Source organism: Cyprinus carpio, chromosome B12 (assembly GCF_018340385.1).
Source record: "Cyprinus carpio isolate SPL01 chromosome B12, ASM1834038v1, whole genome shotgun sequence".
Classification (NCBI taxonomy): domain Eukaryota; kingdom Metazoa; phylum Chordata; class Actinopteri; order Cypriniformes; family Cyprinidae; genus Cyprinus; species Cyprinus carpio.
Window position 1 is genome coordinate 6643223 of NC_056608.1, and position 27608 is coordinate 6670830.

The window sequence follows — 27608 nt, forward strand, 5'->3', positions numbered from 1 at the left end:
GAATTTAAAAAAGTGTGAGCTGATGGCATTTCATAATCATGCTGAATCTCAATTTGTTCAATATTCCATTAAAAAAACGAACAAGCCTTCCTCAGAAATAAACATTCGGTTTGATTTAGCTTTTCTTCTAAAATATTTGATTCTCTCGGGGGCATTGATTTCCTTTTAAGATGTGATTTTGAGCCATCAAAATTAAAGTGTAAATTATATTTTCATAGTCAGGTATTATTATGTTGGAAATTAATATACAAACACAACTTTTTGCCACATAGTTGTTCTTTGTGGAATAATAAGTGTATCCTTATTAAGGGGAAATCTGTGTTTTTTCAGGACTGGATGGACAAAGGTGTCTGGTCCATTGTACACATCATGGATAGGGATGGAAATTTCCTTGGTTATGATGATTTTTGTGAAAAGTACAATATTATTTGTACTCTGGAATTATATGTGTCTTTGTTGAAAGCTGTTCCTGCTGGTTTGATTCGGCTGATTAAAGGTGCATTGTGTTATTCACCTGTGATACCAAGATTAGGTCATCTAATCATCTCTGGTATTCATTTTACAGAGCAGAGCTGTAATAATAAGGTTTTAAGAACATTTGTAAATACACAGATTTTCCCTTCTCAAGTGAAGAAGAGACTCCTTGTTTCCTGAAGATAAAGCGGTTCGAATTAGAACAAGATTTCTCTCTTTTCCACTTCTACCAAAGGCAAAAGAAGTTCAGTTCAAAATGATTTACGTTCCTCAGACACAGGTTTAATTTTGATTGTAATGAATGCACCTTTTGTGAAGCAGACATAGTCACTGGAACATTTGTTTTATTTATGCAAATTCTCAAAAAAAAAATTCTGGGATGACCTCTATGCTTGGTTGAGTCTGAAGTATGTAACACCTGACTTTGATTTTAAAACTGTAAAATATTTGTCCTTTTGTCGAAATTGTGATGTTTTGGAAGTTTTTGATTAATAATGTAATTTTGGCCAATTACTTCATTCATAAATGTAGATTCTTTAAAATTTGGTATTTTGTATGTTTTCAAGCAATAAAAAAAAGATAAAAAAATTAGCCTACTTAAAAGCACAAAGTTGATTATTTTATTTTCATACCAACAATAAAAATAAAACTATTTTGTTCAATATGTTGTTGTTTTTATAACCATTAGGGGGAGTTTATTAGTTAAATTGCATTAATAAGTTAATGTGAATATGCATTTTTATTTTTTTTAAACTTATTTTTTCTCACAATGACTATAACATTTAGCTAAAATAAGATTAAATAAATATAAATAATAAATGATAAAGTGTAGGTAAATCAATTCATGACCGGTATTAAATTGATGTCTTTTTGTATAAATGAATAATATTTACAAGTTACTAACTAGGTTCTGCCCAAAGCATTCTCGCTCTCCTTCTTTAAATTTAAATTTAATTGATTTAAGAACGTTTTAATTGTTTTTAATACACTTTAAAAATAATTTTTCAAAGTTGCAAATAAAACTGTCTAAAATTAAATCTATTTTAAAAATTCACATATATTACAATAAACTAATTATTATTAATAGATAACACTGACGCTCGGTCAAAAAGAAAAACAAGGTAATAATTGCGTTTTTAGTATTTATAAGTTATTATAAATTATTAATTTATAATGAGGTAGAACTCTGCGGATATGACGTCGTTTCTCACGCTCAAGTGCGTGACGTGATATTTAAATAGCCACCTGAGGCGTGATTAGAGAAACGGCTCTGCACCGTTAGCGCTGCTGAGTAATATTGTAACGTTACTGTGAAGCGAACGCAAACTAACGCACACACGTTCATTACTAAACTGCAGTTCATTTGTTTGTATTTGATCTGAGAGTAAAACCGCGACGTTTAAGCTCAGGTAAGTGACTTTAACTTCTGCTTGTACTGCTAACTTGCTAGTCAGTTGCGACAGGTGCTGTTGAGGCGATATTTACCTGAACATTCAGGCGAAGTAGATCTTTTTTTTTTTCATGGGGCGTTTATCATGGGGTTTAATTGCATTTCATTTAGTTGTTTCTGCAGTAACACAAGGCTTTAGAATATCAGTCTGTGAAATCTTGTGTCTTATATTGTCTTGTCAGATGTAGATATCAGTTGTTTGTATTTCGCGGCGGTAGGCCGACGCTCTTTCTCATTGGTTCACACTCCTCTGTTTCTCTGGATGATGAGATGATGCGATGACGAGAGAAGGCCACATATGGATTATAATGCTTTAACGGTGATACTGGTGATGTTTCGTTTGTTGAAGCCTGATGTTTTGAGGGTCTGAGTGAGTCTCGTGTTTTTCTATATAAAGTGAAGATGCCGCATTCAGCGCGTTATGATGAAACCTGCCTAGGCGTTAAATCAACACACTTATAGTCGATTAACTGCACTGTTGCTTTAAGTGTACATTGTTTATCGTGGTTGTGTATCATTTCTCTTATATGTAAAACGTATCCACGCTGCATTATGTGAAAACCGTATGCTTATTGCAGTCTCATAGCCACTGGTAGTGAGTTTGTGTGAGATACACACCCTCCTCTCTGTTTGTTCATGCTAACAACACACAGGGGACATGAGTGATTGGGCGTATTTTTATGGCCTTTGCAGGTATTATTAAAATTAGGCAGCAATTTTTTGTTGTTTAAGTGCAATTGCTTATCTCGTCTACTAGAAAAAGACTCCTTTTGACGTTAGATCTCTAGCCTGTTAATGTAGCACTCATTTGAAGAGCATTGTTTTCCTTAGTAGTTATTTGGACTAAGTTTTTCATTGTCTAGTTTTATATTTAGTATTATAATTAGAATATAAGATAATGGATTATATTATAATGTTATCTTGTATACTGTTTGGGTTTTGAGACTACATTTAGTACATTGTTTGTCATCTATAGTTTGATGCATGAGAGTCCAACATTTACTGTTATCTTGTGATATGATGATGATGATGATGATTGTTATTGTTCCAAGAAGAGCCAATCAGTGCACTCATGTGAAAGTGTCCTGTCAAACCTATTGCATCACACAAAGGATAAGTTTGTTGTTTTCTCAACCAGATTTGTGTCATTACAATGTCAGTAGTATGTAGATGAACAGTGTAAACTCGATCTCCATGCTTCCTGTCCTACACCCGGATCTACCGGTTATTTGTCAACAGAAGTCTGCTGCATGACCCACAATGTCACCCTTTTACAACTCCGGGGATTTTGTTTAGCCCCGTAAAATTATGGTTGTTGAAATTTCCCCACCTCTGTGGCAAACTGATATGTCAAGTCCCCTTTTCTCTTATTTTGCTAGTCATGTGTTCTGCAAAAAAAAAGAAAAAAAAAAAAAAAGCCAGCAGTGAATTAATGGCCTCTTGGATTGGAAGGATGCTCTGAAATCCTCTTGGACTTAGAGCATCATTGCAATTCTTTAAAAAATAATCTTGCATTGGCTAATCACTGTCATGTTGACCTCTATATACATCTCTTCTATGCACCTCTAAAAAGTTGAAACAGAAAATATTAGAATTTATCATGTATTTTGGCCAGATTGCTGCGGTCTATGGTGTGAAAAGGTAAATAGCATGACTTCATATCAGGCCAAAATCATGTTATGACTACAAAAGAATGTGAAGTAATTGACTGAAGTGTTCAATGCCTGCTGTGCACAAATTACAGATTTTATGCTTAGAAAATATAAATTTGAATATTAAAGTAGACTTCCAACTACTACTTTGGTTTGGTGTATGTGTATAGTCAGACTTGCATTCATTTCTCTATAGGTTGTACCCAATATGTATTTTATTTAATTTAGTTCCATTTAGTTCTGAACTAAGATATGAGTACTCTGACATCACATGAATTCCCTTTCTTCCCCCAGATTGTATATCTAAAAAAAGTCACCAACTTCTTCTAAATCACTCTAATTGAGGAAACCAGAATTTTATTATTTTTTTTTAATTCCCCATGGTCATGTGGGATCTGGCCAGAACCCTCAAACAGAATGAGTGGTTCTTTGTGTAAGACTGAATTGGTTTCAATCCATTTGTCACTGTAAATTTGGCTCCAGACAGGTCAAGAAGAATGAGCATTGGTGATCACTTACTGACTGCCGTTTTTCTACTCCATTGCTTGCAGTATGTTTGCATGAAAAGATCTTGCCATATATACCAGTAGGACAAAATGATCAGTACTTTAGGACTGACCCTTATAATCCTGAATCTTTAGTTTGGAATGAACAATCAGTAAAGACAGATGGTACGTAAGAGAAAATGCCATTAGTCAGCTTGATTCTAGCAGTGGTCAAATGTCACCACAGATAATTTGACTAGTTCATGTATAATTAAAAAAATTCTATTTATAACATTTATTTGTTTATTTTTGCAAATTAAAAGCTATTTTTAAATAATATCTGGAAATTGCAGCTATAATTTAAGTCAGAATAAATGGGATTATAAAAAAGTGTTATGCTGCTTGATATAGTAAACGTGTTTAGCATTTATTAATTAAATTTTATTAGCACACTGGTATGCAGTGCAAGTAGTTTTGCTGTTACTGCACTTTGATATTCTTCTAGACAAATAGGCTTATTAGACTAATTGACTGTGTCGCACATTCATAGATCATTTTCTAGAAATGTAGATAATTTTCAAAGCATTCTTGCCAACTTGTCAAGATTCACAATCATTCTTGCCATTTGTTCCAAACCAAAAAACTGAATTCAGAAGAGTTTGCATAAACATTCAGAAATTCAAGTATTTTTGGTATAAATGAGGCATAAAAACACATCCATTAACTAACCCAAAACGCATTCACGCTGACCCTAGATCAGCTGAACATTATTTTTCACCCCTGTGTGTTATTGTAAAGTGTAAGCCATGATGTGTCTCAGCTGATCACATGTGATTGGATCACCAGAGATTAATACAGGGTGAATACTGGACATCATGCTGAATTTCTTCTACTTTTTTGTTAGCACTTTTACAGATGCAATTCAACCCATGTTCAAAGTTCAGTGAAGTGCCTTTAAAATGGATAGCAACAGAGATCCTGAGGATAATGAGGGAGGGACAGGGAACGTTTAGTGGCTCACATGTCACGTATACAGGAGCTGTACACCGGAAGTAGAGCGAATTAAGAAAGCTTGCTTGATCCCTCCAGAGCTCCTTGTGCTTATGGGAGCGTGAGTGTGCAGTAATGTGATTGTTCCATGGGATGACCAGTGACGACACATGGGATCTGGAGAGCTGGGGCTGGACGGTGCTGTGTGTATTACAACTGTTATTGGGGGGTTTTATTTCTGTGTTTAAGTGTATTGCAGGAAGCCTTAGCTTTAATGCTAGTGCTGTTCTTGGCATCGATTTAAGGCTGGGACTTTAACAGCGGTAAGCTGATGTTAATTATACATTGTCAGGTTACTGTTTAGCATGCGTTCTGCTCAGCAGCTGCTGTCTGAATGTCCTTTGTCACACTGTCAGACCTCAAGCAAGCAGAACGGATCCAAAGTTCACAGACGTGAATGCTGGGATTGTTCCTAGAGAGATGGCAGTTGTTACTGTCCTTGAACCATTGGCTTGAGTTTAGAAATGGTGGCTGGGCACAGTTAGTGGAAAATGACCAGAGCCATTGGTTCATTTTTACTGGATGGCTTTGATTTTTTATTTTTATTTTTTTTTTTGTGAGTTGAGTGTTTGGGATTGGATTTTGTTTTCTCTGTTGTGGAGGTTTAATGTACCAAATTTTTCACCTGTCCACTCTATCTTTGCTTAGTGAGGTTTTTTTTTTGTTTGTTTGTTTTTTTTTTTTGTCTGACCCATGGTGGCCCATTCTAAGGCAAACATCCCTATATTCATGTTATTAATGCCGTCATATGACGTTGTTAAAAAGAACATTATTTTGTGTATTTGGTGTAATGGAATGCGTTTATGTGGTTTAAGGTTAAAAAAACCACATTATTTTCCATATAATGTACATTATTGTTTCTCCTTTATGCCCCGCCTTTCTGAAACGTGTCGATTTTTACAAAGCTCATTGTTCTGAAAAGCGAGGTGTGCTCTGATTGTCCAGCTATCCAGTGCTTTGTGATTGGCCGAATGCCTCAAGCTTGTGATGGAAAATGCGATGCCGTCTCCCAGCAGGACGAGACTCAGTCCAGCTACTCTGCTCGTGCACATCCCATCATTGGTTTTCTTTGAGCAGTTCAGTTAATGTACTGTTAGGAGTAACTGAATAACTCGGAATATTTGTTCATTTCACATCAGAGGGAGTGTCAGGCACGTTTATAAACAGAATAACTTAAGTAATTTACAGATTAGTGCATCCTTGAGACGCAAACCATTTCAAACGATTCGGTTCATTTGGTGAACTGGTTCACTAAGAAGATCCGATTAAATAGAACGATTCGTTGCAAATACAGTAGAACAAAAAATATACAAGTGAAACAAACGGTTTTTTTTTTTTTTTTATGCAAGTCTTAAGTATTCAGTTAACAGCCTACTACAGAAATTGAATAATCTAATATAAAAATAAAACGGCATAGTCTTCACTTTAAGAATTTAACTTTGTTTTTATTAACGCTACAATAGTCCTTCAGTCAAGAACAGTGAGTGATTTTGCATTTTGTTTAATTAATATTGAGTACACAGTTGGCAGCAGGAATGCTGCTATCACTTTAAGAGCTGCACGTATCCAATTTACTGTTAAATGCATTTTTTTTTATTCCCAACTGTTTACATTCCTTTATCACATAACCGTTGAGGGTTTATGTGTACAATCACTAAGGGTGCTCCGATCAGGATTTATGAGGCCGATCACAGATCGCTGATCACAGAAAGCAGTATCTGCAGATCCAATCACCGATACCAATCTTTTCAAAGGCTTCTTTTTATAATTTGTAACTATATATAGTGATACTCCAATCAGCAATTTTAGAAATTTATTCAGGGCCTAAATTTCATTTTTGAAAATGGGGGCAATTCCCCTCTTAGGTGACTCCTGTGAGAGGGGAAGCAGCACAGACTCTGCTTTCACAGAAGAGTCTGCTACTGATCCACAAGGGCACAAACACAACATTTATCCATTATTTTGATTTCAAATCCAAACATTGTCACTGGAAATGCTTTCTCAGCATTGCAATTTTTTTTTTTTTTTTTTTTTTACACAGTACAGTAATACAATCTTTAACAGACATGTTTAAACACAATAAATATAAGCAACACATTATTCAGTGCTTTTACTTTTGCATTTACTTGTAGATTTATATATTAGCAAGTGGCAAAACATTTAAACTACTTTTCTTACGTTATCAAAAACTTACCATTGACAGAAATAGTCAGCTCTACTGACTTTACTTTTTAAAAATATTTATTACAACAATCCTGCCGTTCATTAAGAGCTTTGTTTTTCTTCCTCCGAGTGGCATCTTATTGCCTTATCTAAAAGTGATCTTTCCTTTTAAACCTAGCCAAAAAGCCATATGTGTTGACTGTGGAACACTGTAGACTTTAATAATATGAATGTATGGTGTAATTACAACGTTTTCGTGTCAATCCATGTTCATATTTACTGAAAACAATGCGCTGTAACTTTAATTAAGCGCATCAATAGACTTGGTGCGGAAACGATCTCTAAACTACTGCAGACGCGCTGCCGGACCACAACCGTGTGTGCAGTGTGAACGCTTTCTGCTAACATGAGTTGGGGGGGGGGGGGAATACGCACCGCATACGCACTGCAAACGGAGTAATGTGAACCTGGCGTTTGCGCTGCGAGTGAGCATGAGCGGACTGTCTCCAGGAGAGCGCGCGAGCGCTGAATGGTTAAACACGGGCAAGAATTAAAAAGTAATTAAATTTATAAGCCTCAATTGTGCAAGTGACAGTTCCTGTGACACCTGTGCAGCTCGCTTAAAGACAGACGCCATGTGTGGTGATTTGAAGCCATTTGCGTGTTTTGAGAGAGAAAGAGAGCGCGCAGTGATTTACTCCCGCTGTTTGTGAAGTTACTTCTCACACAAGGTTTTCAAATTACTTTACAAGTTATTTAATGAAGAAATATAGCATTATAATTATTTCACCTGTGCCAGACAGAGACTGAGATGGTGCCGCTGCATGTCATGTCAAACCTCTCACGGCAGCGTCATCAGCTTGAGATCGGTTTTTTGAGATCGGACTTTTAAGAGACCGCCGATCAATCATCCCAATCTGATTATCGGCTGACTTTGATCAGTAGCCGATCAATCGGAGCATCCCTAACAATCATCAAGCGATGCATTTTGACACATTATTGACCATTTTTGGCTCATACCTTAAGCTAAAAGTTGACTTTACGTGTCTGTGTTCTGTTCCGTTTCTGAGTGCATATACAGAAAGCCAACTGAGGAACAGCACAAGTTCTCTTTCACACTTTAAAAACTTTTAATAAATCAAGTACGTCCCTTTTTGCAAAAGTCACATTATGATTTTAATGTTCTGCACGTGAAATTGACGAAAGTGCACTGCTGAAAAAAGGGCGGAATAGGGTGCAATCTTTTTCTCGATTATTGTATTTTCATAATCATTTGAGGCCGAAATTGAAACCATTTTGATTAATTGCACAGCCCCAAGTAATTATTTTATTTTGATTTTAATTTACATTCGTAATTTTGAGTTCAACCCACAAACCCCCTTTTTTTGAAACTCAGGAATAATCCAATGATGTGAGAGATTTACCAGATTAAGACATTTAGTTATTATGTCTAGACATTTGTCAGGTTTGTCAGAGAGAAAATAAGTTTATGAAGTCTGTGCATCTCTCAGCAATGTTTGGCGGCATTGTTTATAATAGTAAAAAAAAAAAAAGCCCTAATGTTACTGCCTTGCCACTTAGAAAGTCAAGACACATTTATTTATATAGCGCTTTTAACAATACAGATTGTGGCAAAGCAGCTTTACAGTATTAAACAGGAAAATAGTAAAAACTCGATTTTCAATTAAAAGCAGTTCATCATTGAATTCAGTGACGTCATCATCCAGCTCAGTTCAGTTTAAATCAGGGGTGCCCAACCCTGCTCTTGGCGATCGACTGTCCTGCAAAGTTTAGCATCAACCCTAATCAAACACACCTGCCTTTAATTTTTAAGTGATCCTGAAGACCTTAATTAGTTGCTTCAGGTGTGTTTGATTAGGGTTGGAGCTGAACTTTGCAGGACAGTCGATCGCCAAGAGCAGGGTTGGGCACCCCTGGTTTAAATAGTGTCTGTGCAATCAAGTCGACAATATCGCTGGAAAATAAGTGTCCCCAACTAATCAAGCCAGAGGCTTGTAATATAGCTTTACAATTGCAAAACTATTTTATTGAAGTTGTGGTAAAAAAAAAAGAAAACTTGCTTTCCATTTGATGTAAGGTAATTTGTCATTTTTAATATATAGTGAGTCATTTTTGTTTGCTTAGGGTGGTCATTTTGGTTTCTGGTGTCTCTTACTGTTGTAGGGTGTAAATGGATGTTTGAAATTTGCTGAAGTGATATGTAACAAATGAAGTTGACAAACCTGCAACTGCATAGCTGTGTTTACATAGTCAGCCAATCAGAATCGAGCATTCAACAGCCCTTTGGTTTAATTGTTATGCTGCCTTAAAGTAGAGTATTTATAGGCTAGATATTGAACGATCATTCAAAGCATATTGTATGTTTTATAAGCAGTGAAATAAGCATGTATTTGACCGCAATTCCAGAATTGTCAGCAAACTTCATGTGTAGTGCGGTAAATGTTTATATGATTGTCAACAAATGGGATGCTACATTTTATTCTTTCTGACAACAAAGCACTTGAATATAATCACAACTTCACAAGTGGGAAATAGGAAATTTCCAATAGCATGTGAAGGCACCATTAATCTCTTCTATGGTAGCTGATCCTAATTAGTTTTAATTAGTGCTTTTTGTCTGTGTCCATCAGTTCCAGCTACTCCTCTTCAGCACAAGACTTTGAGAGGGAGATCAGGATTGGGCCCGTGTACGAGTCACCCAGGATGTCCAGACGCAGTCTCCGTCTGCACACCAACACAAGTCTCTATGGAGACGACAGTCTGCTTGACTCGTCTCTAAACCACAGCGCCTCCTTCAGCCGTGACCAGTGAGTGCAGGGGATTATTTACCAAAAAGTATATAATAATTAGACCATTAGTGCCATATTATAAAGCAGAATGCATTTTCTATTCTTTTTAGGAATTTTAGTTTGACCTTTCAATGTTGGCATAAAGGAACAGGCAAAAATAATTTAACTTAGTGTAGAACACTCAAAGAAAAGTTACAATTTAAATTACTTCTGTTTTTTATGATTCCAGTGGACAAGTAACTGAAATCTAATGCAGCTGCTGAATTAGCCACGCACAGATGCAGCTAATTTGTGTCCATTAGAGGGCCTCTTGCCGGCATTATTAAAGGGTCATGTTAAGTCTTTTTACGAAGTCTAGATTTGGTTTTTTGGGGTTTGCAAAAATAGGTTTTCATGCTTGATTGTTCCAAATTTGCATTATTTTTAAAATATTTTACATTATTGCAACATCTCTCTTCCCAGTCTGTCTCAGGTGACCTGTTTAGCGCCTGTTCTAATAAGGGCCCTCTTTCCAAAATATGAAATCTGATCTGATTGGTTAGCTGGCCCAGTATGTTGTGATTGGCGAACCGCAAGTTTCATCTGCTCAGCTGTAAATATTAACAATAGTGTCAATTTTGCCATTTGTTGTAGATCTTGAAGTGTTTTCTGTTAAAGAGAATATCTCCCTTTGGAGTGGACTTTGAGCTTTGTAACCTTGCAGATCTTTGTTACACTCAAAAAGCAGCATTACACAGTTGAAAAAGAAAAATAGGACCCCCTTAAAGTAGGGATGGGTGATATGGGCTTTAAAATGAATCATAATTTCTGATATTTATTGCGATAACGATATCAATGATGATAATTTAGGGAATCCTGTTGTTTTTTTGTTTGTTTTTTTTTAGAGAAAAGTATTATATTTCCTATTTTTACCGAAAAAGGGTGTTGTGAGCAGTACACACAACTGTTTAATACATACTGGAAGCCGGAGGGCGCCCTTGCACAGAAACTCCACATATGCATAGTAGAAGTAATGCTCCAGGAAATCACTAATATGGACAGAGGTATCCAGTGATCGCTGTAGCTGAATAAAACGCAGATAAAGAAATCTTTACTGAGGAAACCTGAAGACAATAAACATGTGATTGCACAAAATACATGGTCTGTGTTCAAGCAATCTTGGGTATTTGTAAAGTGTATTTATAATGCAATGGTAATCGACATAGCCTTTATCACTGTATATAATGCTATAAAATAGTATGAGTTCTGCCTTTATTCTGATACGAAAGCACATCTGATCTCAAAAATAAGTTATTTCAAACACTCAACTATGTTATGAAGTTAATATGGAGAAAAAGAACGTCAATGAATAATATCTTTGTTGGACAACAGGTTTGTAACCGACTCATACACATGTAAAACTGTATTGCACACGTGCTACTGAAGTACATTTACTCAAGGCTCAGACCAATTTTTGTCGCACTGTACAGTGTTATCCAAACCTGTTCCAGATTGTAGAATGAGCTTCTCAATTTCATGTTCACCTTCCTTCACATCACTCCACACAGTCGCACACAGAAATATGTCAACAACTAGATTTTATCATTATTATCGCGGGAAGACTAATTCTTATCGTGGGGAGAATTTTTACCGGTTTATCGCAAATAAGATATCGCCCATCCCTACCTTAAAGGGATAATTCACTTGAAAATGAATGTTGTCATTTACTCACCCTAAAGTTGTTTCAAAAACCCCTAAAACTGAGTTTTGCTGAACACCGAAGATATTTTGAAAAATGTGGGTAACCAGTTTCTGGTCCCCATTGACTTCCATAGTATGGAAAAAAATACTATGGAAGTCAGTGTGGACCAACAGCTGTTTGGTTACCCATTTCTTTAAAATTTGTAGTGTAGTGTTGTGTAGTGTATTTCAGCGGTCACTTGTTAAAAACAACAACAACAAAAAACAGCTTCAATGCATTAACAGTATTAGCTAAATGGAAGGAGAAATCCGTAAAATAAAGCCAGCAATGTTTTGGTTCTGTTTTCCATCCTCTCTCTTCTCTTATTCTGTCTCTTTGTCTTGCAGGACACTGAAGAGCAGAAGAGCTCATCACTCTGTTTTAGGGACACCACAGATTGTTCAAACTCCTAGGTCTGCCTCAACGTCAATCCTGCAGGCCCATAACAGCACGCTGAACAGCTGTGCGCCCAGCAATGCCTCTCTGCTGTCCTCTTTCTTAGATGAGTCTTCCATACAGGAACACACCCTAATCGACAGCTTCTGGGGTAAGTGCCAGCAGACCTTCATGATCGCCATGATATGATACTCTGAGTTGAAATGAACTGAGATTGGTGGATAACTGAAGCATTGATTTGTATTTTATTTTTTATTTTTTTTATATTAGGTTTGGATGAAGACTGTGACGTTAAGGGTAAGTGTTTTTTTGTTGTTGTTGTTTTTTTTTTATTTTTTTATTTTGGGGCTGTATTTACTTTTATTGGATTGTTATTTTAGACCAGACAATCATTGCACACCACAGCACAGTGGAGGCCAAAACACAGACCTCTACAGCACAGAATGGCTATATTTGCAAAGACCGCCCCAATGACTCAACCTCCAAGAACTACAGTTCCCTTCATGACACAACTGGGCATCAGGCACCACCCAGCACAGCCTCCTATCCAAACACTACGCTGTACTGCAGGGACAAGAATCGCAAATACAAGCCAGGTGAGACAGTTTGATAACGCACTATAAATCTGCTGTTTCCCCTTTTCCTGTAATGTCAAACACCTTACATGATGTGGTCAGGTTTCTCCTGGTCTTCAGAAATGGGCTCTAAGTCCTTCAGTTCTTTGGATGCTTGAAGGGAAAGTGCAGGCTTGACTTTGTGTCTGCAGGTGTGCTGGGGATGTTGTCTGAGACGTGCCTGCATAACAGAAAGAGAATTGCTGCATTTGTAGTATACATATGGACACTACTGATGCAGATGGCTCTGCTCAAAGGTATCAGCCTTGGTTAGTCTGTCATTCGCCTCACCAGGCTGTGAGGTTCCTCACTAGAAGGTTTATGGCTGTTTGGGTGTCTTTCTTTTTAACATGTCACTGTCAGAGCATGAAACTAGCCCACGTTCAGATTAGCTTCTCGATTACAGTGTCAAGTGTCAATACTGGAAACATTTTCCATAGTCTCTTCACTTTTTAAGATGCATTTTACACCTTGGTAGAAATCAAGGATGGGGAAACTCTTGTCTGATCTCTGCAGCTTTAAAAGTGTTTTTGTGTGTGTATGTATGTGTGTATGTATATGTATGTGTATATATATATATATATATATATATATATATATATATATATATATATATATATATAAAAATATACACACACATTAATAATATTAGCCCGGATAATTGTTTAAATGAACTTGGATTTTAGGATTTAGACATGTACAGATCTGCACACTGCATGCATGCAAAGCAGCCTGCTGGGTAAAGATGTTCTCCACAACCACCATCACTCACTCTGTCTCTGTTCACAGTCTTTCCTGACCACACTATCACTTTCAGATATCTTTGATCGTCAACACCTTATGTGTTGATTTAATATCAGTCCATGTCTCTCCAGGCCTGCTGTCATCAGTGCTGCAGTGGTGTGTGCGAGTGTGTAAGGGAATCGCTTGCTCTACAGCCACTGTGTTGAGGAAGACACTGCAGTCTGTGCAGCAGAAGAGAGCAACCAATGGCTGTGCTAACGGAGGTATCGCTTTCTTTCAGACCCTCTGGTGCCTGGATATTATGTCTACCGGTACATATTATCCAAACTACTGTTCACACTGTACAAACAGCGAGAAACAGGCATTTGCTTATTCTTAAAGAACTCGTTACACTCATGAGGTCACACTCCAAGTAAATTTCAAGAGAAAATCATTAACTTAAGGAATTTTGAGGCTGTTTTCTTGTAGCTTTTATAGAAATGTTAGTTCTTAACTAGGCTCTTGATTTGTGACCGACACATTTGTTCGCAGCAAATTGTTATTAAAGAAATAGCGAATTGGTAGGATTGGGGCTCATTTAAAACTAGAAAACTATTTAAAAAATATTTAGCGTCCTTCAGATTTCCAGCTGAATAATCTGGCCCTCAAAACAAATGTACTTAAGGAGCCCTGATGTAAACAGCCCCTTTCTGGTACCCTTGCAGGCATCATACAAAATATATCTGGTTTGCCGGCATTTCGTCGGCTTGAAATTGAAGTTGCAATAACGGATATAACTGTTCATAAACCAGGTTAGTAAGTGGGTTTTTATCACAGTGGCCTTATATTAAAGGGATCAGATGATGCGATTTAAATTTTTCATTTCTCTTTGGAGTGTTACAAGCTCTTGGTGCATAAAGAAGATCTGTAAGGTTGCAAAGACTAAAGTCTCAAATCCAAAGAGATATTCTTTATAAAAGTTAAGTCAACCACACCCCCCTAAAACGGCTCATTCTATGCCCCCACATATCTGCGTCACGATGTGGGAAGATTTGCATAACGCCACCTAAATGTTTACACAAAGAAAGAAGGCGTAACTTTTATTCTCGCTGTAGTATTGTTGTTGCCGCCGGCGCCATGTTTTGGAGACACTGTGTGTTTCATTGTGAAAGCGAAGCTACTTTGTTTGGCCTTCCAAAAGAGGACACGACTAAAAATCAGTGGTTAAGTTGTATTTACAACACTGTTCCAGAACAGTTCAACCCAAATATTCAGATGTGTGCAGCATATTTTGCAGAGGACAAGGACTGTTTCCTGTGAGAGTAGCCTACAATGCCAGTGTGTTTCTATAAAGTGTGGCAATTCCAACTTTGCAAGGACAGTCTGGCGCTTCTGACTCACAGTTTTCATATGTAAAGGATTTGGCACTGATGATTCAAATGTGAGTTTTGAGCGGTGTAGAGTAGAGGTTGTTGCTTGTCTCCGATCACAAATGCAGACATGGTTTTATGTTTACGCAGCACAATGTAACGATTACGCAATGTAACACATCAAAAGACAGTATAAGTCATTATAATCTGTCTTGTCTTGTCGTGCCGGTACACATGGCATCACAGTATGTTAAGGGGCATAACATTTCTGTCACACGCTTGAGGCATTCGGCCAATCACAACGCACTGGATAGCTGGCCAATCAAGTGTTCACACTGATACTAAAATGACCATTCGTAAAAATCATCATTCTTCCTCTGTACTTGGTAAGCAAAATATATACAGCACTTTCCATGATTTAATTTAATGGTAAATAGTTTAGTTAATTTTATAGTAACTTTAGTTATTAAGTAAATAGTTTTTGACTTTATAGTTAAGTTAAAAAATAATGTAACTCTCTTGCTTTAGCTGCAGATCTGTTTCTGGTTGAGGACCCTGTGTGTCAATCTCTTTTTTTTTTTTTTTTTTTTTTTTTTTTTTTTTTTTTTTTTTTTTTTTTTTTTTTTTTTTTTTTAGGTTTTGCATTTGAGCACCTGTCTCTTCTTTCTGTCTTTGTAAATTTAGTCCCTTAGTGGAAGTCTGTCTCAGGAGTGGCAAATGTAACTCCTCTTTGGCTATCCCATTACACCTTAACAGTAATTTCTGATGAACCCTTCTCACCCTCTCACTTTTTTAATAGGCCACTTAAGTCTCTTTCATGGTGTTTTGACCTCCTACAGCCACTATAACTTACAACTTTTTTTTTCCCCTTCCAGATGTTTCTTCGAAACATGATTACACTGTGCATAAACAAATGCACCTGCCCACCGTGAGCACTGCCTTGGTTACATGCAAATCTCTCTTGTTGGAGTCTGTCTATGCAGAGCTGGGATTGGAGGAATGAAGAAGACTGGTACAGAATTGCAAAGGACTCTTGGCTTTATCTGATGTTTGTCTGTTTGTTCTGTTTTTCATCATAGGCAAGGAGAAATACTACAGCAGTATGAGTGTTAAAGAGGTAGTGCTGCAAAAGGAACGACCGAAGATCAGCAGCGTACTGTGTAAGTACACATACTTCACTTTCAGATATTCTTCCACTACAAATCATTAGGTATTCATATTTAAAATTGTATACTGTAAGGAACAAGGCACACAGGGTTGGAATGACATGTGGGTGCGTAAATGTTGACAGAATAACAGTATTTTTTGGTCAGATATAGTTTGTGCCAGTTAATCATGCTGCCTTTTTAGATACCTTTCCTTTGGTTAAACTATTAGGTAGTATTGCATATTTCCATTGAGAATGCATTTGTAAACACAAATCATAATTGTAATCAATACATCAAATTGCCTATGCATGAGCAGTGCTATATTTATGGCCACTTACATGGTTTCAATTAAGTTACGATTGCTAATTGATTTATTGGCCAGTGTTAGGGATTTTCACCCCAGGGTATATATATCAGTGTAGATTTAAATACAAATTAAATGGCCATCTAAAAAACTGACTGACTAGTTTGAGTGCGGCCATAAGAAGGAAGCTGCCTAGGTAGAGTTACTAGGTATTGTAGTTGCATACAGTTGCCTTACCCTGATGAATAATAGCAGAATGATTCATAAACGATTGCTCTGGTAGACGCAGAGTACAGGCTCAGTATTTGCACACTTTTGCATACAGCATATGTTTAAAAATGTCTGTGTTGGTGGCTTGTCTATCATGACGAGATTAAAAGCACAACAAATGTTGAGGGAGTAGAACTTTAACACTCAGTTTAATGTGTCATTTTCAACCGTACACCAATTCTGACAGGTGATGACTGCAAAAGGAAGCATAATTTTGCAACGGATACTCATTCTTCCCAGGAAGAGAAGCCTGTAGTGACCTTATGGTCGCTCATAGTTTCCACAGGTTATATAATCATCTTTCTTACCCTCAATCTTGGTCATTCCAAGCTTATAGTTTGGGAATAGTTGACAAGCCAGTTAATGCTGCTGTGAGCTCCTTCCCTCCATTGATGGTTTTCAGGTTGTGGTCAGGGCAGTTTTCTCCCCAGCAGGTGTGGCTTTGTCTTGGTGTGGAGCTTTCAGATAACCTTGCATGGCTTTTCTCTTTGTTCAGTTTTCTGTGACTCTTATGCTCGGATTCCATTTGGGAATCTCTTTACTTTTCACATGTAGTTATTATAAACTCTTATAAGCATCTTTTCTTGTCATGCATCCTATTTGTTCATGCATATTCAATACATTCAGCCAATAGTCCTGTTAGAGCTCTTGTTTACAGTTACAATGGGGTCCTGAGATTACAAAAGAGCACCCACCACATATTGAATATTTTAAACGATTAAAACATTGAAGTAAGATGAAGAGAGATTCAATATACTGCACTAGTTAAGTCAGTAATCAAATGTAAACAAATTAGTGACATTGACCTAGTGTTTTTCTTTTTTTTTTTTTTTTTTTTTTTTCTTTTTTTTTTTACTTGTCTAGATTGATGTCAGATTTTCTTCCATTGAAGCACAAATTGTTTTTTTACTGCTTTTTTTGCAACCCTATGTCTGATCCTTAGATGGCATGACAGCAGATAGGGCCTGTTTATTTGTAAGACATTTATGTAAACATCTTCTTTGCATGTGAAATGAGAAATACTGCATTGCTGGGTTCATCTCCAAAGGAGTTTTAAACTCCTCAATCCCTTTATTTCAGCCTCTATTTCAGAACCAGGCGTTTTAGCAGTTTGTTTGCATAGTGCAACTCTTCTCAAAAGGTCAAGGAAAATTTGATTCCTCCATCTTACTCAATTTGATAACATGAGCCCTTTTAAAGCATACAAAATAACAGAAATAATTCATTAAATGCATTTTTTTAATTACCCTTTCACTCAGACTATCTTTTTAAGTAAAAAAAAAAAAAGTGTTGAATGGAAGAGTTTTCACTAGTAGCCTCATGACCTCTAGACCCCACTGTATGTATTTCATCTACTCTAGGAATTTTAGGAGGCCTGATTTGTTGTTATTTTCAGGATGAATGCTATAAGATGAAAAATGTGCAATTTGTCAGCTTTTTGCAAATCTCTTGTGTGTGTGTGACCTCTCACTGTACACCCTTACCCTGCTCTGTGCTCTAAAGAGTATGTGCTTATTAACACTCTAGTTTGTTTTCTTTTCTCATGCTTTACTCTGTATGTTTCCAGGGAAGACAACCTCAGGAACCTTCTTGTGGCTTGTTGATTTCTTTGCAAAGTGAGTTTTGCTCTCTTTTCCAATCAGTTCTTTCTGTACCTATCTGTGTCTAATGTACATCCAGTGTGGCTATATAAGTGTTATTTAACACTTGATTCATTGTTAACTTGGAAGTAATTTCAACTGAAATCTTCACCATGATAGCCTTACCCTGTTTCTCAACTTTATTGATTAAATGACTACTAATTCAATTTAGGAAAACTCTGATAACAGGTCTGATAACTGGCTAGCTTTCATTTTATACGAAATTGTATTATCTTTATATTTTCTGTGAATTGTTTACTCTTACTTGCAGCAAATGGACCATTATGTAACTCTGATGTACTGTATGTTCTTCTGGCATGTGCCCGATCTCATTTTGACTACTAATCTTTTTTTTTAGTTCTATCTGACATTGATGGTTTTTGAGAATCACTTACTGTTGCTTTGAATAGTACTGACAAATATTTAAGTCTCTTAATCGCACTGAATGGTCACACATCACTATAAATACAATATAGCTAGATCTAAAATCCGTAGGATCACTTGTCATTGTTTTGTACCGGCCAGCCCAAAAACTTGCTAAGGCAGGGGTGGCAAACTCCAGTCCTGGAGAGCCGCAGCCCTGAAGAGTTCAGCTCTAACCCTAGTTAAAACTCACCTGCCTGTAGCTTCCTAGTAATAGTTCAGACCTTGATTAGCTTGTTCAGGTGTGTTTAGGGTTGAAGCAAAACTCTGCAGGGCTGCAGCTCTACAGGACCGACGTTTGCCACCCCTACACTAAGGCATTATTTATATACATTACAACTTTGAAATATGCTATACAAATAAATTTGACTTCATTCATTAAATAGACAGTCCATAAACTTAACTGGTTAATTTCTTTATTGGAGCAGTAGCCAAAACACTGCTAGTGTGTTAAAGTATAATGTCACGTGCAGATTTTAACCTGTCCTCATCCTCTCTTCCAGGTGTCTCCCTATGCTCTCGAAAGTCCTATTTCTTGTACCTTTCCTTCTGTTTCTTGGTGAGCTTTGCTGTTCATGAGTGATTTATTGGTCTAAATGGAAATAAGGTCCTGCATCCTCATGTGTTTCTTCTGTGCCCTTCCTGAAAGCTTTGTGCTACTGGGGGCCATCCGGACTGTTAGCCATGCTGCCTTCTGCTAATGTGACGGTGTGGAGAGATGCCTCCTACGTCACCCCTCCATCCACCTCCATGGCCGACTCAGAGGAGAGACAAACTCCCCCCGACACACACACTCAGGTTGTATTTACCTTTAGGATTTTACTAGTGTATAGTAACCTGCTGAATTAGCTTTCTTTCTACCAATACCAAAATATTAAGTTGACTGTCTGTTATTATGTCTCCCTCTTCACAGAGGCCCTCAGTTCTGTCGTTGTCATCAGTAGAGGCGGAGAGGTTGATGCGTTTAGAGGACAACTTGTCTCAGCTGTGGGATCGAGTAACAGGGGGTTTGCTCAGGCAGGAGGAGCAGCACACTGAAGTGCTCAGTCTGTATAACACACTGCGCTCCGAGCTCCACACAGAGAGACTCACAGACAGAGAGAGTCTGGGAAAGTGGATTGGAGACCTGCTGGAGGAGCGATTCAGCCTGCTGAAAGGCGAAGTGCAGAAAGAGGCCAAGTACACACAGCAGGTAATCAGTAAATGCTCGTCATTTAAAACCATTTAAATTTGACCATGATGTAGATAACTTTTAACATGCGTTAGAGGTAAGGCAGATATTCTGTATGTGTTGAAATTAACATGCAAACATGAGTGACACATTTAAAATACAGACCAAGGAATATTGGGGGCTCAGGTTGTTTTATATTGTTCCCAGTTTAACAGACATGTTTATTTTCAGTTATATATGTAATATCTTGATGAACAATCTTCAATTCTGTCTCTGTCTGCAGCGTCAGGAAAAGCATGCAGAAGAGCGTCAGTCAGAGAACACTCGACTCGCTGAAGCTGAGGCTCTTCTTCAGACGCTGGCACGCAAAACTGAGGTGCGACACTCAAATTATACAAGGAACACACAAGATGCTTTATCAGCATGCAAGATTTTGTTTATGTAGTTGAATGCCCTAAACCACTGATGTGAGTTATCTTTGGGCCAGAGTTCACATGATTTTTGAATGTGATACAACTTCTGATTCAGTAATCAAGTGAGTCATCTGGGCAAATTCAGGTGCATGACTGACTTGTTTAATTTAGGAGTTGCAGAGAAAACAAGAGCCTGCTTTTAGAAAGATTCCTGAGACTGAGGCGCCCGCCCCTGATCCTCACAGGTCATTATCCTCTTAAATCTGATTTAAACACTCAGCAGTGTTGTGTCTCAATCATTAAAGTAATATTCAAGGTACTACAAGTAAACTGGTGTAGTAATGTATGTCTGTTCCTCTTCAGTGAAGAGGCTGAGAGCAGCTCCAGTGAGGATTTGCTGGCAGAGGTGAGGCGGCTAGAGCAGACTTTGGAGCACATCAGAGATGATGTACAGGGGCTGATGGGATGCAGAGAAAAGTGTGAGCAGCTGGACTCCTTTTCAGTCTCGGTAAGTGCCATTTCAGTTCATCATCTGTAGTTTTTGCAGTGTCTAATTTCCATACCTGCCATTTTAACGTCCTTATCTAGCCCTTATAAAGCATTTAAATCATTTTTAACCTGGAAGATATCAATTTCTAAATATAATTAGAAAAAAATTCTAAAACTTTGAAAATGTAATTTTATTAACAAAAAAAAGTAATAATAAATATGCAGTAATATGGCAAACAAAAAGAAATGGTAACATTCCAGTCATTGAAATGTTTGCACATTCACTTATTAATGAGAAGTTATTAATCAGATACAATGTTGTCTTATAAGCTTATGTACCACCAGGTGAAAACTGGAATGTGTAAACACTCTCCTGTGGCAACAGTCCTGATGTTTGCATCTACATATAAATGTTTAAAATGAGTTGACTACTAAATGGTATATTCCAAAAGCCAGATTGTTTTCGCTATCTGTTTGAACAAAATCTCATAACTCCTGGATCTGCTCTTGCAGGTATCCGAGCAGGTGGAGAAGGAAATCAGGTCTCTGTTTTACGGCAGTGACAGAGCAGAAGAACTGGAGCTTCCTGAATCTCTCCTACAGTGGCTTTCTGATCATTTTGTGAGCACCACTGAACTGCAGGCTTCACTCAGCGCTCTGGAGAGCAGCATTCTGGGTAACCTGTCCCTTCAGGTAGAGAAAGGACAGTCACCTTCTAAAGAGACGATCACCCAAACTGTACGACAAGCCACAGGGGAGGCAGGCCTCTCTGAGGAAGTAAGCTTTTGAGAACTTGTCTTTGAGTATATTAAGAAATGAATAACTCTCTATATTTAGATATATAATGCTACTTTTGTGTTTTTTTTTCTTCTTTTTTTTTTCTCCACAGCATGTACAGTTGATTGTCAACAATGCGATGAAGCTCTATTCAGAAGACCGCACTGGTCTGGTGGACTATGCATTGGAATCTGGAGGTATAGTAATAGTCTTATCTCTGTGGCTCTAGTTTATTTTTACAGTTGTTTGTTTAGCTGTAGGAATGAATTAGGGATTGCGTGCATTCCATCTAGCAATATGTGTTGACAGTGCTCTGTAGATTACTTATAAATTGTAGTCTTTTACTGATTCTAAAGTACATGACAACTTGTATTTAGTAGCATGATCCACTGCAATATACATTTTATGTAATATTCTAGTTGTTGATTACTTTTAAGATACATTTTACCTATCTTTTTTAATCACATTGAATTAAATGGGATAATCTTGTACCATGTTGAGAAAAAAAAATAAAAAAATACAAAGAGGGAGGTAGGGCGCACTTTTGTTAACATAACATATTGTAAGTTACTTATTACAACACTTTCATTGTACTGAAAGAGAGCAAAGAACATTTTCACTTCAGTGCAGCGAGTTCATGCACTCTCAAAAACTCCCTGTATATTCGCGGAAGCTGTTTACACTGTGAAATGAATATCTTGCTGGCATTCATACGCACATCTGCAATTTGTTGTTTCTGATGAGAGAACTTGCCGGAGAATTCAGTCAGTGAGTGCGCACAGTGAATAAAACGGTGAACGCCTCTGATGGCTCATTGCATTGCATTGAGTGTGTGTGTGTGATTTGGTTATAATGATCGGTGTTGTAAAAACGTATGTCACTGGCTTTGCGCCAGCCAGTGAATGCAGAATTGAATTTATCAGCTGATTTAGCAGTTCCCCAGGACTGCCCCTACACCCTAGGCTGTAAAATTGTGTATTGCGCATTTTTCAGTGGAACATTTGTCTTTGTTTGGCTCTAATAAAGTCTGTATGCTTTATGTAGAGAGCTATAATATAGCTCTTTTCATTTGTGCTGTTTTTTAAGCATCGAACTTCAAACTCATCTATGCCACTTTGTCAATTCTTGAAATAAACTTTAGCCTGTTTGGTGATTAAACTGTTTTAAACAGCCACTTGAATTGAATGTGACGCGTCCGGTGTGTCCTAGACATGGCGCTGCACTTTTCCCAGGTCTGTGACTAACATTTTCTTGTTCTGATTAGATAATCAAGTGTTCTAAATAGAAGCAAATTAAGTGTGAGTATTGCATACATATGGATATTGTATGCATTTCAATTTGGAATTGACCATTTGGGAATCCCTGATTTACATGTTAATAAAAAATAACATGAAACTCTGCAATTTAATGTGTTTGGAAAAACAAAAACCTTCCAAAGACACTAATACATGGTTAAATAACCCACTAAATTATAATTTAAACAAAAATGAATGTGTGCATTAGTAGTTGATGCAGTGCTTGAAAAGCACTTTTTAGAACTGAATGAATTGAAATGATTTTTGTAAATCCAGTGGTCAAATGCTGTGTGGCCTGTTAATTTTCAGGGCAAATGAATATTGTGTGAATGTCCACAAAACTGGAAAACTTTCTGAATTTATATATGCAGTAAGTTATTTTAGAAAGGAAATTTTAAAAGATGAAAGAAGAGCTAAGGAGAATCAATTAGTTATCAACTATTTCTGTTGCGTGGATAACATGTCATCATGTGATTATAAAAAAGAAAATCTTAAAATATCTGAAAGTGTCGTATAATTTAACTACAAAGTACTTAATTTTGGAATCTGATTATGAAGGTTGTAATGATTAATCGCTAGCCAGTTGAAAACCAATTCAAATATGTGACGCTTAACAAATCGTGATTAAATTAGGGGTAGGAGTTTATATGAATGTATGTCTGAGGGGAACTTGTCGTCTTTAGAAAAGTTTAGATGGTATATTTTCTTTTCATCTTTCATCTTGTGTAATGCATATTAAAGTTCATAAGTGCAGCGCTGCTTTGTTTACAGTGGAAACCAAAGAAATGCTTTAAGCGCTACCTGCTGGCATAGAGTGAATCTGTCTCGTTCAGTTTGTCTGCTGTTTCGGTTTCATGCAGATATTTTTTTTTATGTATAGCTTCACAAAACTGAAGTCAAACCATTCTGTTTTTGCTTCAAATTTCGAAATTATACAATCTAATTTAGATTAAATCTGCTCATGTTGCATGTATGCTGCATCTTTGTTTAGATCATGATTAAAATGCAGTGGTTGCCTCTAATTTTAAGTGGTAAGAGCACGGACAAAGCCTTATTTTGTTTATATAAAGAGATTTATTTTATTTGTTATTTCATTTGGGGCTTGTTTTAAAATTTTCAATTTAGGTTTGTTTTATATATTTTTTTTTTTATATATACATTTTGTCATTTAGCAGACGCTTTTAATCCAAAGCGATTTACAAATGAGGACAATGGAAGCAATCAAAACCAACAAAAGAGCAATAATATGCAAGTGCTATATTAGTATATTATAGTGTTATAATTCAATTTCACAAAGAAACGTGCAGCATTTTGTCCAAGCAATAATAAAAAGACACATTTAATAAATAATTTCTTAAATCTTATTTTGTTAAAAAAAATTGTGAATAGAATCGTGAGTTAAGTGAATTGTTACATCCCTATGATTATGTAATCCAGATTACATGTAATCAGTTATTACCCATCACTGTGTGGATATTAGATGAGCCCCATAAAAAAAAAAAATACTGTGTATTCTATCATCGAGTGGATTAATTTAAAGAGCTGGTCGTATGGTATTTTAAAGTGTCCTAATATTGTGTTGGAGTGCCCTACAACAGGTTTAAATGCATCTAAGGTCAGAAAACATTGTAATATCGTAATATCGTGCTTTACCTGGAAACCTAAAGCTGCACTAGGTATACATCACATTAGCACAAAAACCTTTTTTTGAGCACTCAATTGAAAATGTACACAATGTATCAATCGTACTTCTCACAGATTGTGGTTCGGAGAGCTTGTTAGTCCAAATTAAGAAAATGAAAGCCAACGATTAGAGAAGCAGTCCTTGGTAAAATGACCTGCACACAACAAAAGGCTCGAATTGTATTTCTGTGGTATCCTTGAACACAGCGTCTTCTCAACATGATGTAAACGCACTAATAGCAGAAGTGTTTTTGGATAGGTCAGACTCTGTTCGTATTTCGCGGGCAGGTGGGGATTATGCAAATGTGTTACCCAGTGACGTACACCGGTAACAGGCAAAAGATTCGAAAATATAACGACTCGTTAAGGTGATTCAGAACCGACTCTCTCTTTTGAGAGACAATATCTTTTATTATGCACTTGTTTTTTTTTTTTTGATTAACAACTTAACATTGTTTTCATTTAAGGATAGCTACGTTATAAACTGCAAAAGGGATATTTTTCAAAAACCCATATGACCTACTTTTTTTTTTTTTTTTTTTTTTTTTTTAAGAAGTAGTTTGTTGGCCAAAATTGGGGCCTTGACTTGTTCACTGATGTGACTTGAGCATATGTTTTGTTTTTTTGCTTGTTTTCCTCTTTGTCTCTCAATGGTGAAATTTTTACCCTGTGCATCTTTTCGGAAAATAGCTTTACTACAGTAGCTGTTTGTTTGAACTGATTTTCCATCTGACTGGGAGACCTGCTGTTTACATGCATGCTATTTGATACCTGGGCGGTGTAGTGTGGTGAATTTGAATGTGTTTCTTTGTGTCTGTAGGAGGCAGCATCATAAGCACACGTTGTTCAGAGTCCTTTGACACCAAAACTGCACTGCTGAGTCTGTTTGGCCTTCCACTGTGGTACTTCTCCCAGTCACCACGTGTAGTCATACAGGTTTGATAGCTTTCACAATTCACAATTTTTAAAGTCAAGCATTAATTTAATGGTAGTCTCTCTCCTTTCTTTCGCTTCATTTGTCCCTCCAGCCAGATGTGCATCCAGGGAACTGCTGGGCATTTAAAGGTTCACAAGGTTATTTGGTGATTGGGTTGTCCATGAAGATTGTGCCTACAGCCTTTTCTCTAGATCATATGCCCAAATCCCTGTCGCCCACCGGCAACATCAGCAGTGCCCCACGAGAGTTCAATGTATATGTGAGTACACATGGAGCTGAAATCATATTGGGGTTTTCACATTTCTTAACTAAAGAATATATATTACCAAGATTTTTTTTTATATAATATAAGATTGCACCCTCAAAGAGCAGTTTCTAGAAAAAAAAATATTGTAGAGTTGAGCAAATGTCAGTGTTCAGTTCCACATGATCCTTCAGTAATGATGCTGAAAATTCAGATTTGTCATAACTGGAATAAAGGTGTCCTAATATTGCGAAGTTTTCCAGGTGTCTAATATTTAAGATTTAACATGGGGTCAAAGTTTTATATATATATATATATATATATATATATATATATATATAATATATATATATATAAAATATAAATTATTATTTTTTTTTTTCTCCTTCTGTTGTATTAAAGGGCCTTGATGATGAGCAGCAGGAAGAGGGGCAGTTGCTCGGACAGTTTATTTATGATGAAGATGGAGATGCTCTTCAGACCTTCTTTGTATCTGTAAGTATCACACAAGCACAGTTTTCCTGTGTATTGTGATTTCTGTTTAATGCACTGTAGCTGCATGGAAATCTAGATGTAACTGACTGATGGCTTCTTGTGAGTTGTTGTTGTTGTTGTTGTTGTTGTTGTTGTGGAAGTTGTAATTGTAATCTACCAGCAGTAGTTAACAAGGTCATGCTAACCAGCAAATATTTATTTCTAATAATTGACTGATTGCCTAGTCTTGTGATTCTGTCTCCGTCTTCCTCAGAGGAGGTCCCGAGAGGTTTTCAGATCATTGAGATGAAAGTGCTGTCTAACTGGGGTCATCCTGAATACACCTGTGTGTACCGTTTCCGGGTTCACGGGAAGCTTGTTGATGAAGAACTTGCAAGCAGTTAAGACTTTATGAACTCCTGACAGTCTGTCACTCATGCACTGTAAAAAGGAATTGAGCTCTTGAGAATAATGTGCCATGAGTTACACAGTTGGGCCTGAGATGACCTGAGGACATCTGATAAAGGATTGCATGCTGGTACATGTACTTTTAGGCATGAGGGCCAGATTCAGCACTTGCACTCTTCTGAAGCATCACACTGTTTCCGCTATTGTCAGTCATCAGGGTTATGCTTAATTTTCGTAGTTTTATTTTATCAATATTATACCCTATTTGGCAGGATTGTCACCAGCAAAAAATGCATTGACCGATTGCTGAACTACAAACAAACCAGTGAAGAATGTATTTTAGACTGTGTTGTAAAAAGTTTTGTGTGTTTGTTTTTTTTTTTTTTTTTTTTTTTTTTTGCTAGCTAATATGCCCTATTTAAGAATCGCTATTTATTTTTGTGTATTTAAGTTAATATAAGTGACATTGGATTGTGTATTTTTGTAAATGCTTTTCATGATCTTTATGCAGAGGATTTTGTAACTGCCATGTCTTCATAGGTTGGCTTTTCAAATAAAATTTGAATTTTTTATTATTATTTTAAAGAAGGATTGAATGTGTTTATTCTTGTTGATATTATTCTGCAGTGCAGAAACTGTTTACCCAAAATAAATTGTTTAAATTGGAGTGTATTACACATGATGTATGACATTACAGTAAAAATGCAATAATACACCATGAAATGTCTTTTAGAAGGTCCCTGCACCTGAAGTTAGTACGTCTTTATGGTTGCGGTTAGGCTGAAGACATTATTAGGCAGTATTGTCAATTATTTTTACATTTATTGTGAGATTAAGCATACTCCATTTATCTTGTCACTCGTTGTATCATATTTGCTGTATCCAGCAAAGTAGACGATTAGATTGAAGGGTGATGATCACAAAATTGCCGGGGGGTTTTTTTTGTAAGCTTTCAAGATGCGGACAGTGTTGCCAACATAGCAGTTTTGTTGCTAAATTTAGGAACTTTTAGGAACTCACAACTT

At 36.8% G+C, this 27608-nt stretch overlaps 1 protein-coding gene across 5 annotated transcripts; it reads left to right on the plus strand.

Moving 5' to 3' along the window:
• The first annotated feature begins 1719 nt into the window (after positions 1 to 1719).
• Positions 1720 to 27168, plus strand: sun1a (Sad1 and UNC84 domain containing 1a). 5 transcript variants are annotated; one of them, XM_042735098.1, is made up of 21 exons: positions 1720 to 1883; positions 9926 to 10102; positions 12152 to 12351; positions 12471 to 12497; positions 12581 to 12796; positions 12967 to 13071; positions 13690 to 13821; positions 15987 to 16067; positions 18197 to 18245; positions 19196 to 19251; positions 19342 to 19490; positions 19606 to 19884; positions 20147 to 20239; positions 20448 to 20521; positions 20640 to 20784; positions 21279 to 21542; positions 21655 to 21739; positions 25341 to 25456; positions 25549 to 25716; positions 26104 to 26196; positions 26449 to 27168. In XM_042735098.1, the coding sequence occupies exons 2-21, from the start codon at positions 9999 to 10001 to the stop codon at positions 26578 to 26580; spliced, it is 2568 nt and encodes an 855-aa protein (XP_042591032.1). In that variant the 5' UTR covers positions 1720 to 1883; positions 9926 to 9998; the 3' UTR covers positions 26581 to 27168. The 5 variants fall into 5 exon arrangements, with proteins under 5 accessions (XP_042591032.1, XP_042591034.1, XP_042591035.1 ...); XM_042735100.1 differs by lacking the exon at positions 1720 to 1883 and adding an exon at positions 2198 to 2294; XM_042735097.1 differs by lacking the exon at positions 1720 to 1883 and adding an exon at positions 5136 to 5254.
• Positions 27169 to 27608: the final 440 nt, after the last annotated feature.